The 21,076-nt window shown below is 31.8% G+C and overlaps 1 protein-coding gene across 1 annotated transcript in view; it reads left to right on the top strand.

The window, feature by feature from the left end:
• The window catches only part of LOC115888145 (G2/mitotic-specific cyclin-A-like), a 39,022-nt gene extending 18,252 nt beyond the window's left edge, over nt 1-20,770 (top strand). Inside the window, exons 4-7 of the mRNA XM_030907744.1 lie at nt 4,508-4,671; nt 8,741-8,831; nt 15,250-15,338; nt 20,215-20,770. Coding sequence (XP_030763604.1) covers nt 4,508-4,671; nt 8,741-8,831; nt 15,250-15,338; nt 20,215-20,443 — 573 coding nt within the window. The 3' untranslated portion in view covers nt 20,444-20,770. The remainder of the gene's footprint in view (nt 1-4,507; nt 4,672-8,740; nt 8,832-15,249; nt 15,339-20,214) is intronic.
• Nucleotides 20,771-21,076: the final 306 nt, after the last annotated feature.

Raw genomic sequence — 21,076 nt, 5'->3', positions numbered from 1 at the left:
AAGCACTTTAGCCCTTTAGTTTTAAAATACCTAGTAAACAAAACAATTTCAAAGTTTTAAATTCAGAGTTAGGTTAAGTTTAAATAGCGGACGCGACGCGAACAGAATTCTTTCCGATCCGATAACTATAAATGAAGAGAGTTAATACCACCTTACGTAAAGGAAATAACACCTGGCCTTATTAACGTCCATGCACGCTATTCGGTTTAGCGATATCTCTCTATTATGCTGTTTATTGTTATTTTACGCGAGTTTATTTTTGCGCACAGGAAATTTTACTCGTTTGCACATCGTCATAAAAAACAATTTTCGTACCACGAATTAGTGATAAGATTTTTATCTGTATACATATAGTATACCTAATCTGTGATAAAACTAAAGTGTTCTTGAATAGTTGTCTCACAAGTTGTATTTAGATATTTAAAATAGTTTTTTTCTTTGTTATTTTTGTTTTTTTGAAGAGATATGCTTCGCGAAACGTTAAGCATTTTTTTGTCCGTTAGGCAGATTTATTTATTAGTAAATCACTGCTGACAAGGTGGTCTCTGTGCCCCCGTAGCAGTGTTTACAAAAAATAACTATTTTATTTTGTAGATTTTCTTACAATGCAAGTAATGAAATATCCATGGGACTTTTTTGACGAAATAACCCTCTACACCAGCGTTTCTTAACCTTTTCAGTTCGTGGATCTCTAAAAACTAAAGCACAATTTCAAGGACCCCCCTAATTAAAAAAAAAAACAGAAATTTTAGGACAAATTATTTTAGTAAAAAAAATACATTTTTATAAAAATTAATAATACTGTATTAATGTGAAGGTTGGTGCTGCTTTCTTGCAACTAAATTAGTAATATGCGGGTTGATGTTTTTACTTAGTAATATGTGGGTAACAAGATATACAAGATAATATATACAAGAGCAGTAAATGTTTCAGTGCCTCTCCTGACATTTCTTTATAAACTTTTTTTAAATTCATCCAAAAATTTGATAAAGAAGTTTCGTTGAAATTTTATTTTAAAGCTGAATCACATGATATTTGTGTCAATTGATTTACCCCCTTTACCGTTGTCAAGCCGTTGATATCTGGAAAATCTGCGTTGAAAGGGTCTGTTATCCAGTTTCTTTTTTCTGTCGGGTTCTGAAAAATATTCCCGAAAAGATAACCTCAAATCGCGAAGGTGTTTGATCATTTCGTTCATTTCGGTCTATTTTGCGAGTAGTGTGGTGTAGTGGCCGTTCACTGCTAGCCTTTATTTATTAGGCAAAAAGTAAAAATGTAGTGTAAACTCTTTGTTTAAAGATGCTACTAAGAGAAAATATCATTTATACATGATTTTTTCAAGCTGTCTATAGAATATTGAGTTGTTTCTGTATAAATTAGAACATAAAGCTAATAGTCCAAGAAAATAGACCTTCAAATTGGTAAAAACTTGAATTTTTGATAAAAGTTACTTTAAAAGCTCTAAAACCGAATTGTGAAAGATTTTTTTTAAATTGACCCCCGATGGGGGATCAAATAAATAAATAAGGTAATGTTTTCGAAATTTCGGAGAAACGGTAAGGATTAGAAAAAAAAGTTCCAATAAAAGTAGCAGACCGGCCAGATTTCACATAAAAATGGTCTCTATACTTTTTTTGCTCAAGTCAAAATTAAGATAGGGTAGCTAGAAGCTAAGCACAGCCTTTATTGAAACATTTTTCTTAACAAGTCCTTACCGTTTCACTGAAATTTGGAAAAATCCACTTTATTTATATTTTCACCCCTTCTTGGGGTGATTTTAAAAGAATGTGAATTGAAATTTATAATTTTTTGAGCAAAGCGAAAACAAAATTCATATACAGAGTGATTTACTGTCATGGCCCGTTAGACATTTATAGAGAACCGGTAATAAGATTTTTTTAAAAATTTGGATTTTCGCATACATTTGGATTCAGCAATACAGTGTTGCCGCTTCATACTACAAGTGGGAGCATCTTTATTATTTTAAATGGAACACCCGGTATATTATTATATTTTTCGAAACTACTCCCAAATCTCAGATTTTTTCTATTATATTAACATATGCCAATCTTTAATAGTTTTCGAGATAAAAAATAAAGCATGCGTAAAATTGACAAAAACATGATCTTCAATAAGTATTGGTTAAATTATAAATTTGGCATATTGAAAGCTAAAATTTGGCTTATAGGTTAAGGAAAGTCAACATATTCGATCTATTTAAATTAACTGATTGGATATCAAACAGGGAAGTCAGAAAAAATAATTATTTCCGTTTGTTATAAAATCGTTAAAATTATGGTTATTTAAAATTCAAGCCTAATGTATATTATTTAAAAAGTCGAAATCAAAATAAAATTACTTTTTAACGATACATCATATTCCTATACCTAAACCTTCTGGTTTCTTGAATAAAGCCATTTAAAAGATAATAATTCTTTCGTTTAAAGAAAATCTTTATCGTGACAAATATTCAAACTTTATAAGTATCAATTTGAGTTTACGCGCTAAATTTCTAAAATCTTCATTCTTTTCCAAAATCTTCACATCTCATAACGAAATTCTTGAAATGAAACTATAATAATAGAATTATTAATTTTTAAAAAGCTCTACTTAAGAAACCGCAAGATTTAGGTATAGGAACATGATATATCGTTGAGAAGCAATGTTATTAATATATTAATTTTTTAAATAATATATATATATATATATATATATATATATATATATATATATATATATATATATATATATATATATATATATATATATATATATATATATATATATATATATATATATATATATATATATATATATATATAGGGTTGAATTTAAAATAACAAAGATTTGAGTAATTTTTTATCATCCTCTAGCTTCTAGCCTGCCTCGGTTAATTTTGATTTGCGTAAAAAAAATTGGCACCGGGAGGCACGTATAGCCGCCCTTACTAAAATATGTTAATAAAAAGTTGGTAGGCAGTTCTTTTAGTTTCAAAGTAAAGGAATTTTTCCAATTTTGGTTCGCGGTTATTTCCCCTATCCGCCACCTGGGGTCGCGTCCGATGGGAGTTTGGAGTTCTCCACACGGACTTTCTCGAAAAGGGACTACGGAAACACGGAATATCTCAAAAACTGCGACTTTGACTGATTTTGATGTTATTACAAATTTTGTTGCAAATATTATTCCTAATTTTAAATTGAAAACCGCGTTTTGCTAGCTACTGTAATTTTGGAGTAACGATTTTTTAAAATTTTTAATCCCCTCCCATATCCACTTACCAATCCCCCACCCCCACCAAAAACTAATAGCCAGATTCTCGGGTGCCATAGTATTTTTGTGCCAAATTTGGTTAAAATCGGTTTAGCGGTTTTTGAGTTATCGTGTTACAGACGGACAGACAGACAGACACAAAGTGATGAATAGTTTTCAGAAACTATTTGAGACAGAGTTTACCAAAAATGTTTTTTTATATCTACTAGTGGGTAAATGAATTTTTAGATATATTACGACTTTTCTTGGAACTTTAGTTTCGGAGATATAAATTTAATAAGCACCTTTTGAAAAAATTAATTTTATTTTTCAGAAACTATTTGAGACAGAGTTTACCAAAAATGTTTTTTTATATCTACTAGTGGGTAAATGAATTTTTAGATATATTACGACTTTTCTTGGAACTTTAGTTTCGGAGATATAAATTTAATAAGCACCTTTTGAAAAAATTAATTTTATTTTTCAGAAACTATTTGAGACAGAGTTTACCAAAAATGTTTTTTATATCTACTAGTGAGTAAATGAATTTGTAGATATATTACGACTTTTCTTGGAACTTTAGTTTCGGAGATATAAATTTAATAAGCACCTTTTAAAAAAAATAATTTTATTTTTCAGAAACTATTTGAGACAGAGTTTACCAAAAATGTTTTTTATATCTACTAGTGGGTAAATGAATTTGTAGATATATTACGACTTTTCTTGGAACTTTAGTTTCGGAGATATAAATGTAATAAGCACCTTTTAAAAAAATAATTTTATTTTTCAGAAACTATTTGAGACAGAGTTTACCAAAAATGTTTTTTATATCTACTAGTGGCTAAATGAATTTTTGTGAAATTAAAAAAACTTTTTTTTTGCCGATCTTAATGTTAACCTGTTGGTATGGTCGGCTAAAAATATAGAGACCATTTTTATGTAAAATTTGGAAAAAATCACTTTATTTATTCATTTACCATTTCAAAGTAACTTATATCAAAAATTCAAGTTTATACCAAAACTTTCGTATTTGAAGGCCTATTTTCTTGGACTACAATGAAAGCTCGAAATAACATTTTTTTCAAAACAGCTGAATTTATTTGGACTAAACTTTTAAAACTGGTAGAAAACTTACAGTAGAGACTAATATAGGCTACTTTCTAGTCTTTCCTCTAGAACAGCTGTACAAAGCCTGGAGTAATTGCTTGTTTAAAATAAATGAGTTTGCACTTGACGTTACATATATGTATTTGTTTAGGTAAGGAGTAAATTCCAACTGGTCGGAGCGGCGGCTATGCTGTTAGCGGGAAAAATCGAAGAAATTTATCCCATCGACGTAAAGGAATGGTCATATTTAACAGGTGATACTTTTACGCCCAGGCAAATCTTGAAAATGGAACAACTGATTGCCAAGATTTTAAGGTAGAGTAATGTTTAATAGTAATTTGCAAATAAAAATTCTATAAATTAATTCGATTTAATTAAAAACGCATACACAACAAATTAATTTTTTTAGTGTAAACTTTTAGTCTGATATTAGTTACATATTTATGAATTATAAGTGGAATTAGATATTGCATTACCGGTTATCGCTTTACCGGTTAAAGTGTAACCGGGTGGCCAACTAAGAATGGACGCCGGCTGTATCTCAGAAACTACTTATCGTATAACTTTGGGAAAAAAATTCTAATAAGTAAATCGACCAAGGGAAATCGCTGGAAATTATTTTCAAGTTCGAAAAATGTCCGCTAGGGGTCGTTTTTCTGATAGCCAATCAGAAAACAGGGTTTTTCTCAAAAATATGCAGGTGAACAGGTATTTTAAATATTACTATTGTAATCATCGAGAAATTTGTAATTTTTTTGATATAAAGTAATTTGCTCTATCTCATAAAATAAAGTGGTGGGGGAAGGTTAAACTTGCTTTTATTAATAAGAATAATTATAGACCAATTAGCTTACTGCCAAGCTTTTCAAAAGTATTTGAAACAATAGTTGCAAACAGAATATTAACTTTCATGAATAGTTGTAAACTGTTTCAGAATATACAACATGGGTATTTGAAGGAGAAAGGTACCATTACTGCATTGTTCGATTTCACTACATCAATAATACAACATCTGGAAAATAAAGATCTGGCAGTGGGTATATTTCTTGATTTATCAAAAGCATATGACTCTTTAGACCACCATTTACTACTAATAAAACTCGAAAAATATGGAATAAGAGGTCCAGCACTCAAATGGATTACATCATACTTGACAAATAGAGAACAACAAGTTATTGTGAGAAAAGACGAAAAGATTAGTAAGTCCAGTATACAAAAATTGAATATTGGTATACCTCAAGGCAGTATCATTGGGCCACTACTTTTTATCATCTACTTAAACGATATTAGTCAAACAACAAGAAATGCAAATTTTAGCCTTACATGCTATGCAGATGACACTAATATACTTACTCACGGAACAACACAAGATATTCTGAAGGAGAATGGCAGCAAGGCTTTCATAAGAGTAGAGGAATGGTTTGATGCAAATAGACTAATGCTAAATAAAGAAAAAACTAATACACTAATTTTTCGAACACAACAGAAGAAAATTGAATTAGCGAGCAATTTGAAAATTGGAGAAATGGATGTCAGCCTTGGTGGTGAATGCAATTTCTTGGTATTTACATAGACGAGCACTTAAAGTGGACCCAACATATTTATAAGCTATGCTTGAGACTTGGCACAATTTCCTACGGTCTGAGAATTGTGTCAAGTTATGTGAACCCAGACTCAATGAAAACACTATACTGTGGAAATTTTGAGGCACTGCTGAGATATGGAATTATTCTCTGGGGATCAAATTCAGAAACTGCAAAAATTTTTGTGATTCAGAAAAGAATTATAAGACTTATAAAGAAACTTCAGTATAGAGAAAGCTGTCGAAGACACTTTAAATCCTTCGGAATTATGACGCTTCCAGCTCTTTATATATATATGAGTGTTTAATATTCATCTTCAAACATAAGTCCCTATTTGAAATGGAAAAATCTCATGAATACCAAACAAGGTCCAGTGATGCCAAGTTCCCCTCACATCGTCTCACCCTGACTGAAAAAAATCCAGTATACATGTGTGTAAAGTTTTATAATAGCCTCCCTGAAGACATAAGAGCAATCGAAAGTCAAGAAACCTATAAGAAATCGTTGAAAAAACTCTTAATTAAATTGGAACCCTACTCAATCAATGAATTCTTAATATAAAAGTCTCTTCACCGCTGACAATATTTCAATATGTCTATATATTTGTAATTTTATTGTACATATTTAGATCATTTTTGAAATAAATATTTTTATTATTATTATTATTATTATTATTAAAATAAGGATAACTCTGGTTTAGGTTACCCGATTTAAACAAACTAGTGCTCGTTTAAAAGAGCTTTTCTTCCTTAATGATCTCCAGTATAAATTTTGTTTCCATAAACGCCTCCTAGTGAACATTTTTTGAACTTGAAAGTAATTTCCAGCGATTTCTCTTGGTCGATTTACTTATTAGAATTTTTTTCCCAAAGTTATACGATAAGTAGTTTTTGAGATACAGCCGGCGTCTCCATTCTTAGTTGGCCACCCGGTACAAAAAACGCGGTAAAATATTACCCGTAAATCATCTTCAAAGACCGGTAATTTTGGTGATCATTAAAAAAAGGAATATATACTAGCCTTAATAATTTATTTAGTTGGGATCCATTCTTGGTTTTAGGAGCCTGACATGTACTAGTAATGTGGTGGCTTGTTATTTTAATATGTTCTGTATAGTGTATAACCGATATAGTTGAAATAACCGACGTCGCTCGATTATGAACGAGCGATGCAAGTGACGAGTTACAAGCGGCGATCCTAGAATGAAATAAATCGAAATCCGATTTTAATGTGACATACTCGATAAAAAGCCGAGCGAATTTTCTACATACATTGCAGGTAGCAAATTTATACGACGCCGTATATATATTTATCCGTTTCGTTTCTGAGGGACAAAATTTTACGACCTACATCGACAATGCTTTGAAATAAACTAAATCAAGCGATCAAGCGAATCGCCCGTCGCTTGCTACTTGCCATTCTACATCGAAAGAATATGTGCTCTGCCCACGCAACTTACTGCTTGGATCTTGGCGTTAACGAGTACTTACAACAACCGATGGACGAAAAACCGTATTTTTAAATACGAGTGATATTTCGCTCGAGCGATCACTCGGTTATTGCAATCGCTTGAAACTCGAGTACTCGATTTTTCTCATCACTAATAATTTCTGAAGAAGACCTAAGAATGGTCGAAATGTACGTAAATAAAAATAACTTTTAATTATTATGTTTTAAATTGCTGACCTAAAACCAACCCAACTGAATACACAAAAGGTGAAAGAAAAAAATACATTGATAAATTTATTATTTATTTAACTGTCTATACCGGGTGCGTCTCAAAAGCGGCTCACCCCAATAACTTTTTTATTTTTTTAGATAAAAAACCCAGATTTGGTAAGTTAGTATATGACATATTTTAGGATTAATTGACGTATTATTAACTTGACGTATATATTAATTGTTTTTGGTCACTTTCCAGTTTCACCGGAAATTACTACAGCTTTTGATTTTTAAATGGCACCCTCTGTATATTTCTAGATAGAAAATGACACTCTGAATAGAATGACATATCATATAACAATTAATGCTTAAAAAAATTGTATTTTAAACTAGAGTGACATGGCTGTGTTTTAAAAACACTAATTTTTAATCAAGGTGCCTTGAAACAATATATTTGATTGTCTAATGTTTTTCATGTCTTGACCTGGCCGATTAAAATATACCCAAATCGTATTTTTAATTATATCTCAATTTTTTCAAATGGAACAAGGGTAGCTCATTAGCATATTTGGAAAAATCATTTTTTTATGAATAATTTGGTACCACAAACTTGGTATTTCGAGTCAAATTGTCGTTATGAACCGCCTATTACAATTTCAAATGTCAAAAGTTGACATATGATACGTCATTCTATTCAGGGTATAATTTTCTATTAAAGTAAACAAATATCGAGGGTGTCATTTAAAAATCAAAAGTTGTAGTCATTTCCAGTAAAATAGGAAGTGACCAAAACAATTGAATATGTTAATCTGTTCTAATTTATGTCATATACTAACATACCAAGTGTAGCTTTTTATCTAAAAAAAGCTATCGGTGTGAGCAACGTTGGAGACGCACTCGGTATATTAACTGAATACACAGAATAATTAAAAAAAAACTTTAAGTAGTTTATTCTAGTTTTTAATTTGTGTTAAAAATTGTATAGTTACTGTAACATCGATACTAAAATCGTGCCACGATATAACATTTCACTTTGTTATTAAATTACCATCAAAGGGCTGCTTCCATTTACAGCCGAACGCCAAAAATAGCAACTAATTAAACGCCTTTATTAACGAGCGTAATTATTTTCTCGTTAGATTTCGCATGCAGCCGCCGACAATGTACACTTTTATCGAACATTTCTGTCACGAACACCGCTTGGATGCGCAAACGATGCACTTGGCTATGGTAAGTACGACAATCATTAGATCGTATATACTTTTGTGGATAAAGCTATAACCCCTAATTAGGATGCCAACATATTTAGGTGAAAACATCCTTTTTTCTTTCATCTCTAACGCAATTATGACGTTCTATATTTTTTACCATTATTTTAGAATATTTTTGTAAAAGCCTCCATAGCAACAACAAGTCAAGAGTGTCACATCATGGACCACTGAGCGATCCCTTCCTAACAGATACAGGAGTTAGGCAGGAAACGTATGGCAACGCCTCTCGTATTCAAAATATTGATAGCAGCGCTTTCCATTTTAGACCACAAGTAAACCAACTATACAGCACCCTGAAAAGGCTATAATTCTTTCAAGCCATTATTATATCTTTGAGTTTTATATCATATATATATATATAATTATATCTTAAGTTAATTATCTAGTACAAAAGAGAAAGAATAAAAGGAACCAGGAACGAGTGAGGAGTGGTCTTTAGTTCGGTTGTTCGTTATAAAACTACTGTCGAAATTCGAGCAAAGGCAGTTTTATGGGCTCTAAACAAACTTACAACACATTACCGATGTGACCTCTCCCGAGAGTATCCCCTAGGCAGTAAACTATCCATCGTCTCATACATCGCACCCGATCCTTTTTTGGTCTTTGTCCCCAACTTTCTAATAGTGATGGCCTAATACATAGAATACCGGTTTAACATGAGTCGCGTTACAATAGCGACCGTTCCAGAAAAATACCGCGATTTTGTAACCGAGGTTCCAATTTCCAAAGTGTCACGCTTATGCAGTATTTCTTGCATTAGTACCTACCTACTCCCAACCAGTGTTGTCAGGTTCTTACAATTCTACTAGCTGTTACAACCATTCGTGCCATAAACTTAGATACAACTGATAATAGAGATGAAGAATTGCCCTCTATAAAACCGTTCCAGATATTGGCTTTTGTCAATAAAAACTTATATAAATGTATAAAAGCAAATAAAATATTTTTATTATATTTTATTTACTGTTGCGTTTTATTTGTCAAACAACGCTATTTTATACCATGCCTAGTACATACCAAAAATCGCTATTTCGAAAGTAACGTAGCGACGGGAGCACCAACGCCAACAGTAACCAACCAAATAGCAACAGGCAAAACCGGAACCCTAGAAGCGCTCCAGCGATTGCTGGAACGAAGTACGCCGCCACCGAGGTAGAGCGTCGATAATCAGTTACAGCAGGGACCAGTTACTTCTGTTCGCAACAGACGGAACTACGATTCTAGGAGCGCGACGGCTGGAGCGAAGTACGTCGCCGCCGAGGTTGAGCGTCGATGATCAGTTACAGCAGTTACCAATTACTTCTGTTCACGACAGGCGGAACAACGGCTCTAGGAGCGCGACGGCTGGAGCGAATACGTGCGATGCTACGTACATACCAGTTCCAGTTACTACTGTTGGCGACCGACGAAATCGCGACGACTGGAGCTAAACACGTCGCTATGCGGTTACTACGGTTCGAGCTAACTTTAAGAGCGATTATAAATAATTTATAATTTTGTCGTCGTTCTTCAGTAGCAGGTTCCTGATTCGTTGTGGAGTGCGACACGACGTTATAAAAAAATACAGCTTCAAAATCGCGTTGCTCACATACCGACACATCACTACCTTCTAATTAATACAAGCCGCCCAAATTTACTGATTATTTTCTTTCCAAGATAAAAGCTGTCTTTAATGATACAGCAGCCTTCAAACGGCAGCTTTTAACCGATATTTTTATAAAAATATAATTATGAATCCTCAGTCAATGATATATGTTATAAGTGATATTTTCTTCATGTCTCATCGTACATCTTAAGAGACTCGAATGTGTGAAACCATTCGTAAGTTTTTTTCGTTATGTCTAATTTAGGTTAACAATAACAAACAGCCAGTTTTATGGTCCGTTTTAATAATATGAGCATTACATACAGATACGACGGCGCCGGCGCGGCGTGGCGCACGGTGGGGTATTAGCGTGAAAAAGATGATCGAAATTCGAAAAAGTAAATGTGTTTAAGATTTCCCAAAAAAAGATAAATGATAAGTTAAATCATGTCTGCCATGAAAGGCGTTGCTATGGGTGTGTTTAGTTGCATTCATTTGTTTCAACGAAACGTCAAAGTTGTTACTTCTCACAGATAAGAGGTAAATGGCTAAATTTTATGTTTAAAATTATAAATTGTTGTTGTTCTTGTGCTCTTTTTAGGTTTATATTATTGTTTTGATTGAAAATGGCTCAGCAAGCTGCAGGTATGTATTCTACAAAAACGTATTATTTATTTTGATATTCTCTACACTAACGATTTTTTTTGCAACTTAAAGTTAGGGGTTCAGAAAATTTGATTAAATTTGTGACATTTTTATTATACTTAGAGATTTAGTTGCGCATTTCGAAGAATCCAGCATATTGTCTATATACGTTTTACTTAGTAAACATTGGACTTTCATACAATAAAATAAAATACTGCGACTTTTTGCGACTTTGCTGATAAAGTGAGAAAAACTTGGTTTCCTCTAATTTGCCAATCAGTGATATACTAATGCTAGGTGTAAACCGCGATGGCATTATTGTGTACAAAGCGATCGCATTAGTGCCATTAGCAGTATAGCACAATTTGGCATTAGTAGCGACTTTAGTGGTATAGGCATTGCTCGCGGATCAGTCGTAGCATTAGTAGTATTAGTTGCGATATTACTACTGGCATTAGTGGCATTGACCGTGGAAACACCGGAACAGTGATTTTTCTTTCTTTTTTTAGAATCGACGAATTATCCTTTATTTTGTTCATATTATTTCCTCTTTAATTAAAAATAGCAATAATTTATATAAGGTCTACATAAAAAAATTTCGATCAACTATCTGTGTCAAATACCCCACTGTGCGGCGGTCTGTTTAACATAAAAATACTCAGGGCAAAAACACGTACAAAATTCATCACATAACTTTAGTACGCTGTTGACTGGGCTCTAGTTGCAAAAACATTAGAGCAAATACAAGAAACGATGAACCTGGGTATATACCTGGGTATACGACGCTTTGGGCCTTAAGCTGAACATCGATAAAACTAAAATCATGTGGACTTTCACGGATCAGAACAATGCTACAAAAATCGGAGTAGAATTATTGGAATATATAGCGGAGTTCAATTATCTCGACAGTTTGATTTCGGAAAAGGTCAATATCGACTCTGAAATTTAGCACAAAATTAGCAGCGCCTCAAGAGCATTCTGGAAATTAAAAGACAGGGTTTTCCACAATTATGACTTGAGCACAAAAACGAAACATGCAGTATACCAAGCAATAATAATCCCCACTATATGAAAGCGAAACTTGGGTGTCGTACCACCGACACATAAACGCATTAAACAAGTTGCAACAGAGACACCTTCGACAACTTTCATGAATCATATGGTTCCACGTATGTTTCAAACGTATCGGTCAGAAAAAGCTAGCTGCGGGAGCATCGAAGTTATGATTACAAAATACCGCTTAAGATAGCTTGGTCACGTATGCAAAATGTAAGAAAACCGCCAACCGGGTGGACAACTCAAAAGGTACAAGAATATTTTCCAAAGAAACTTAAAGGGAATAAGCATGCAGAATCAGTGGGAGGAAGCAGCCCAGAATAGAACGCAATGGAGAAGAATTGTAAACTCAGTTAACAGCGACAACCAAAAAGTATATAGGCAACAAAGCATTGAGATTTTTGAATGTCTGGAGTTCGAAAGAGAGATAAAATCACGTATCGGGCTTTTCAGTTACAGAAAGCTCATGAAAGAAAACGCCTTGCGTAACCATCTTCTGAAGCATGTTAAATACTCGTCAGCGAGCAATGGCAGTAGTAGTTTTGGCCGTTTTTTAACACAGTAATAAACAACTTACTCTCGTGAATCGGATCTTTATTAAGAAAGTACGCTGTAAAAATATACTATTTATTCGTTTTCCACAATACTAAGAGGCCATGCTATGCCGGAAACACTGCGACTTCTAAGGTCTATTGTGCTTATCCATTTTATAGTCCGCGCTCAGTCTCATATCCAATGTTCTGCACTAGCTTGTGCAAGTTCTTGACAGGATGAGAGCATAGTTCCTCTGGTTCTAGCCTAACTTTCCCAAATAGAAAGCGTTTCTTACAGTCCAAAGCCTCGCAGTAGCATATTATGTGCCTTGCTGTTTCAAGATCTTTATCGCAGAGTCTGCAGCAAAGACTTCCTTGATACAGGTTGAACTTTGACAGACATATGCCCAAAGATCTCTTGTAATTACCACTTTATTCCTGCTGAGCATTAGCAGTTTCTTTGTGGTTTTATATTTTAGTCCTTGGATCCCTTGCTATGCCTGTGCTACCACTGCCTGTGCTGTCTGTTTAACCAGTAGACAGTCTGCTATTGCTTGAAATTTAGCCAGAGTTTAACTGAACCACGGGTTATACAATTGAGTATTCCCAGTACTGGTTCTAGACCAAAACAGGATTGCGATGACTCTTCGCTTGCTAGTTTTTGGCGTTTTCTTTGCCTTGGGTGCCCTGAGTCGCACTACACTCAGAATAATTTAATTTTGTTCCTTTCTGCCAGTATTCTAAGGGCATCCAGACATTTCAGTGAGTCAGTCACTTAATAGACCGAGAGCTAGCTACATAAAAAACCTTATCATCGTTACATGGCTAATTTTTTGTGTGAAGTATCCTTTTGTGTAGCCATTGTGAAATAGTTATGTCTGCCAACGCGATCCCGGGGCTTAAAGCGGGGGCGGCCAATCGAAAGGATAAAATTTTGACACTAAAAATATTATTAGGTACACGAGTTATAATTGCCAAATAGCTTTTATTTATTATTAGGAAACGTGTAAAATTCTCGACAGACATTTTTCTCGTGGATGAAATGCCGGCAGACAACGCGAAAGAGGCATAGATTTTTGACAAAAGAAAATCATCGCATACATGCATGTCGGTTGGTGGAATGTCATGTTTATTGTTAATTAATTTAAAAAGCCGTATGCAAAAGGGCAGACAAAAAAATCGTTATTGAAATAATAAAAAAATATATTTATAATATAATCGTATATGATTTATCTATACTTAAATGGATGAGGCGGCCAGCGTTCCCTGAATTAAGCGCTAGAATAATATGGCGCTTTTGATAACTGTCTGCAGCTGATTGAGCCACGATCTTTTTGTCTGCCCTTTTGCATACGGCTTTTAAAATAATTTTTTTCATTCTTCAAATTTCATTTTTTTAAATTTGATGCTTCTTTCGCGTTGTCTGTCGGCATTTTAGCGACTAGAAAAATGTCTGCCAACAATTTTCCACGTTTCTTAATAATAAATAAAAGCTATTTTCGCAATTATAACTCATGTATCTTATAATATTTTTAGTGTCAAAATTTCACCCTTTCGATTGGCCGCCCCCGCTTTAAGCCCAGGGATCGCGCTGGCAGACATGACTATTTCATAATGGCTACACAAAAGGACACTTCACACAAAAAAATAGCCATGTACAATCCAGGCGTTTCTCAATGATACCTTAGGCTCATGAACACTCTGAAAGCCGCCTGACTGTCTTTAAGCTCTTCTAATTGCTTGTAAAATGGCTACAACACGTGTTGTTACTAAATAGTTGGCCGACTGAACATTGCCTGTCCGCGGATAGCCTTAGTCTTAAAAAATAAGTGCAAATATTTTTAAAGGCAGTATATTTCGATCCCAGAAACACGATTATACGATTTTTTTCGCGAAAAAAAAAATGAAAATTTGGAATTTTTTGAAAAAAATTTTGGAATTTTTTTAGTTTTTTACTTAAAAAACATAATAATTTGTTTTTTTCTTCTTAATAATATAGCAACATAGGTAATAGATTACATTTACAAGAAAGAAAACCCAGAAAAGATCCAGTGGTTCTCAAAATTTTAGCAAAAAATCATTATTTTTTGGAAATTTTCAAAGTAAAATAATTCACTTATTTTTGACTTACTTGAAAAACGATAAAGAGAAAATATGTTTCTTTTATCGAGATCTACCAGCCTTGAAAATATTTACACTTATTTAAGACTCGCCCTGTATAACCTCGATAACTTCCAGTGGATATACAGGGTCGGTAAGGTCTATCTTTGGGACATTTAAAAAAAATAAAAAGATATATTTTTATAAACAGCCACCAAAACATAATTCGACTATGCTGATCATTAAAATGTTATCTAAAAAAACACATAAAGGTTTATTATACTTTAATACAATTTATATGAAAAATAAGCAACTTAGTACTAATTAATTATTTGTGTCTTTGTATTATATGTGTCTCTTATATGTACACGAAAGTATATAATATGTATATATACAATCTAGGTTACGACCACATCGTTATGTTACCATTTCCACTAATGAACCGCTTTGGTTTTCAGTACATCAGCGAGCTAGTCTTGTTGGAAGGGGATGAATACTTAAACCACCTGCCCTCCAAATTAGCAGCAGCGTCTATTGTTGTGGCCAGGTGAGAATCATTAAAGTAGAAATACAAGAAATTCGGTTTTGGACATTGGTTTTAGCGAACTACGGTATTTAATTATTCCCTAATCTAAAATTGTCTGTCAAAGTAAAAGAAGAATTACTTTGCTAGATAAATTAATTATTAAACTTTCCATTAAACCCAACTAATAATTTGATAATAGCATTTAATTAAATATTTAATGTTTTCACAAATTTATTTAAACAAACTTTGCTTTAATAACTTTTTTATCTCGGTCGTAAGTTCATAGTCATCGATTCAATGGTTATCAATCATAGAATCTGAAATATAGAGGTTAGTTCACCTCTATAATATAATTTTGCTTAGATATACCGGATGTTTTCCAAAAGTGGCCCACCCTTATAATTTTTTTATTTTTTCAGATAAGGAAATAAGGAAATGACTAGGACTTTTGATTTTTGAACGGCACCGTCGCGTCGGTATTATTTTAGTTTGTTCGATAGAAAATGATACTCTGTATAGAATGACATATCATATGTCAACTTTTGACATTTTCGACACTAAGACACACTAATTTATCTTTAAACATACTAATTTTAATTAAGGAGCTTTGGAAAAATAGTTTTGATCTTCTAATGTTTTTCATGTCTTGTCATGGCCTGTTAAAAGATTCCCAAATCGTATTTTTTAACATATCTCAATTTTTTCTAATTTATGAATAATTTGGTAGCACATACTTAGAATTTCGAGTTAAATTATGGGCGTCATGGCACTCTAGATTGAAATTTAAAATACAATTTTTTTAAGCGAGAAAATTGAAAGTTGACATATATGTAATTCTATTCAAAATGTAATTTTCTCTCGAATAAAGTAAAAAAATACCGAAGGTGTCATTTAAAAATCAAAATTTGTAGTTATTTCCAGTGAAACAGAAAGTGACCTAAATCAATAATTGAATACGTCAGACAATCCTAATTTATGTCTTTTTTATCTGAAAAAATAAAAAAGTTATAGGGGTGGGCCACTTTTGAGAAACACCTGGTATGTTGCTTTATAAACAATGTAATTTTGCTCAAGAAAAAAATATACAGAGTGAAAAAGGGAATATGCCTTATATCAGGATTTATATTGATGATTTTTGGGTAATATTTTTGGGCATATTTGTAAGAAACGGAAATAAGTATATTTTTATACCTCTCTGTATGACATATAATTCGTAATTTTTACTTTTTATGAAGCTTATTGTCAAATATAACTTGTGATACTAAAGTGAAATTCCATATTTCTACCAACTAGATTAACAGAGCATAACAGATTTTATGCGCCTCCATAGCTTGATGGGACATAAAACATTTTTTGGAAATCAGCGTCGGAAAAATAATTATTTTCATTATAAAGTATGCACGGTTGTTTTTTTTACAAGAGAAAAAAAAATGTAGTAAATACTAGAACGACCATTTTACGAAACAAAATCGGTCGTCAGTTGAGTTGGAAAATATTTATACTAAAATTTATGTACGGGTGGGGGTAGTTTTCACCCTTTCTTGATTTTTGTGAAGGTCAAATATTAAAGCACTTAGGAAAACATAGACACCCAAAATTTCAGCCAAATCGGAATAACGGTTCTTAAAATATCGAAAAATGTGTTTTTTTTAAATTTTGATGCCCTCTAACGGACAAACGAAGCACTTTTGTATAGAAGTAGTTTGTGTCCAATGAATTTATTTTGATTGCAAAAATACGTAGTAATTCTATGTCCACAGAATATTGGGACATCCTGTATAAATAACATCTAAATACCTTAGTATATTATGTAGCGGAACTAGCAATTCGTCCTGGGGGGCGCTGGGGTTCGTCCAGGGTTGGCTTAGTGCTTTTATTTTTTAAAAACTGAAGAGTAATTAAAAAAACACATTTTTTGAATAAAACGCTTACATGAATTTCTCTATCAATAAATTTCATAAATTTGGTTATCAAACCGTGTTCCCGCAGATTACTTAAACAGATTACTTACTTACCTACAAATTTTCTAAAAAAAATAAAAATTAACACATTTTTTGAGCACAACAAAATAACATTAACTAAACAAAACTAGAAAACGTCATTTTTACTACATCACAAGCAAATAAAAATTAATACTTAGCCAAGAGTCATAATTCAAAATATTTCTGGGGGGTGCCCAGCGGCACCCCCGGGCACCACTGTAGTTACGCCAATGATTATGCACTACAATTTATCCACTTTATTATAAATATTTGTGCTGAAAGTTATAAAATATTCAACTAGAAAAAGTTAATCATACTTTGTTAAGTTATGACACCGTAACATCGTAAATAAATTAGCTAATATCCTTGTATATATATATATTTTTAAAGTAGATCAATCTAAGACGTTTATGGACTTAGACTACTAGATGGCAGGACCGGTTTCCCTACAGAAAAATATTTTTTGTTACTCTGAATTTTGAAACTACCAATAAAAACAGAGAAAATAAAAATCGATAATTTTCGGACTGTGCCGTAATTTGTGTTAGGTAATTATACAATTAGACCATTGTAAATACCCGACAAATTCTTCAAGGCCGACAAGGCCGATGCTTCTCACTGATAAGAAATAAAAATGTTTGTTTGGATAATTTTCGAGGTATTTTTTTTTTCTGAATGCACATTTTAAAGTATTTTATATTCTTTGTCCCCTTGACCTATTATCCTGGTCGCCACGTATGGAAGTTCTGTTTCTTCTAGTTTTAAAAAATGTTCATATTTCTTTTTAGTTGTAGTGTAAAATTTGATTAATTTATTAAGTTTAATTATAGTGTTTAGTGTAGCATGTTAGTGTAGTCTACCAAAAATAGTTTAGTAGTGTTTTTATAGTTTATTTTGTAGTTAAGTAGTAGGTGAAGGGATAATTTTGTTATTTTTTCTTTTTGTTTGATAAATTAGTAAGTTTGATAATTTGTTCAGTGTAGAATACAAGAATAAGTAGTTGTGTAGTGTTTTTAAGAGATTGTATTCGTTTATTTTGTGGTTGAGTAGTAGGTGAAGGGGTATATATTTGAGTATTTCTTCTTTTTGTTTTTCTTGTAATAATTGTAGTAGTTCTATTAAGTATTGTGATATATACACTATATCTTCCTTCAACTTCGTTGAAAAGTGCGTTATCATATATAATCTTGGTTTTCTGGTAGCAGAATATACGAAAAAAAATCTGATCAAATTTATTTGAAATTAAATTAATCTAGCCTTATTAATCAAATTAAACTAGTCAAATAATAATAATAGTTAGTTTCAAAATACTATACAGGGTGAGTTTCCTACGATGTTCTCTATGAGCATCTTGGAAACTACAGGAGATAGAGAGTCGGTTAATGGGGAAAGAATTGCAGTTTTGTGGGGTCATAAATATGCGCCTTTCGAATTTTTCGGAGAAGTTCAAGGCTTATTAGATATTTCGAAAAAAAACAAATTTTGGCTATTTTATAACTTGTCTCTAATTCCATTATAATCTACCGTATGATCGAATAAAAACGGCGTCAACGATGGCTATGAAGTGAAGATCGCTGCCATTTTATATGTAAAATTATATCGGAAATATCATTGATCGTCATTTCATAGCCATCGCTGACGCCGTTTTTATTCGATCATACGGTATTTTAGAGAAAAAGTTTTCAGATAAAACTTGTAGATAATCACATACCTAATGAGTTTGTGTTTTCTGTTTCATTTTCTAAAGTCTGTCATTTTTGACATATGACACAAACATGTTTTTTTTAGTAAACCATAGTTGGCCATGACTTCATAAAAAGCGCAATTTTATGTTGTTTTTAATTTTATATTGTAATATGTTTTTTTCGAAAAATTACAAGTTATAGCCAATTCTTTTCTTTCTTGGCTAATACCAATAATACCATGCCAATTATTGTTGATATTATTATTTATGTTTTCAAAAAAAAAATATCGTAAAATTCGTAAAGCACTCGATTTAGAATAAAATAATCTAAGAATGAAATAATTCTTTTATAAACCTGCATTAAATCAAATTAAAATAGGTATGTAACTTTTTTTTAAATATTAATTAACAGCCAATTAGCATTATCATAAATTATAAATAATGTACCAACATATCAAAATAATAATTTCTTTGTTAATACGGTTTAGAATTCTTAAAATAACAGGGAAAAATAATCCACAATTTACAATAAAATAAATGTTTCGTTTAAATTTCTTAATCAGCTGATCACTAATAAGGTTCGCAGAAACCCGGGTTATATTATAACATTACTCTGAGGAAAATAACGAAAATAATCGATATTTTTGACTCCGCCCCGAAAAGTTCACGATTTGTCCTCCAGTTAGCAGCACATTTTGTCTAGTCGGTTGAGCAACTTTAAGAATATATAAACAAGGCTGATATTATGCATTACAATATACTAACTTATTTATAAATAATTGTTCTAAAAATTATACGATAATTCAATTAAAAATGGTGAATTATACTTTGTTATGTTTTGGAAACGCTTTTATTTTATAATTTATTTTTAAATATTTTTCAACGCTTTATAGTTAACATTAATAATAACATAATTGATGAATTGGTAAGTACTTTTGTATAGAGGTAAATTGTGTACAATTAACGTATTTTGATTCCAAAAGTACATAATAGTTCTCTTTCCACGGTATATTGGAACACCCTGTATTTTGATATTATACAACTTTTTTTATGTAAAAATTGCATTGTTTTTTTGTGTATCGATTAAACTAATTTAGCATCTGTATAAGCATTTTCTATAAATCAACTATGTTAATAATTTTAATTTACCTTCGATCCGTACCATCGATCGTAAACCACCCTGTGTATTGTACCGTTATAGTCTTATTTTTAATTCTTCTTTTTATCATAGATATACCTTATCGGAAGAACAAGTCTGGCCAAGTAAATTTAAAGAATCTAGCGGTTATACTCTCCAACAACTTAGCCCTCTAGTCAAGAAGCAACACGAAACCTTCAAAGACAGTCCCTTAAAGGAACAGCAAGCTATACAAACGAAGTACAAAAACGAAAAATACTTTAAAGTCGCTCTAGTCAAGCCCAAAAATCTTCTAATAGACTATTTGGAAGAGTCCGAATAACAAACTGTGATAATAAACTTTATATTGCTTGTAAAATTAAGACAATTTGCTGTAATGTATAGCATATTTGTTTAAAAAATTATTATAAAATTGTATTATATTAGATATTTTTACACCTTTGATAATTTATTACGCTTATATTAAATTTTTTACAATTTTATTTTTCAAAAATCACCTGTATAAGCCTATATTTTATATGTAAGTTCCTCTTTCAAATGTACTTATCCTAAATAATATTTTTAATACACTTTTCACTCTTTAAAATTGAATTTAAACGTATTTTATATTTTATTTAGTTTTTGAATTAAACTGCAGTCAGGCAATATTTTCTAAAAATATTTTTATTAATTAATGTTATTTGTTTTAAAATTTTATTTTCTACTAATTCATAAAACAAATCTAAACCACAGTGTCATTAAACATCCAGAAAAAAAGTGATCATCTTATTTATTTTTTAATTTTTTTAATTATAATGTTGTAGCTTTTATTAAAAACTGTAATTATTTTTAATCATCTTTTGTTAGCCGAATTTATACAGGGTGGTCCGAACTGTATTCCGGAAACTTCGGCAGCATATTCTGCAAATAAAAATAAGTAAAAAATTTCGTATAAATGTATGTCCTAAAATACTTA

The sequence above is a fragment of the Sitophilus oryzae genome, unplaced genomic scaffold, assembly GCF_002938485.1.
Source record: "Sitophilus oryzae breed Bouriz unplaced genomic scaffold, Soryzae_2.0 scaffold_1167_pilon_pilon, whole genome shotgun sequence".
Lineage (NCBI taxonomy): Eukaryota > Metazoa > Arthropoda > Insecta > Coleoptera > Curculionidae > Sitophilus > Sitophilus oryzae.
Note: the sequence above shows the minus strand (reverse complement) of the source record. Positions and strands in the feature narration are given on the sequence as shown.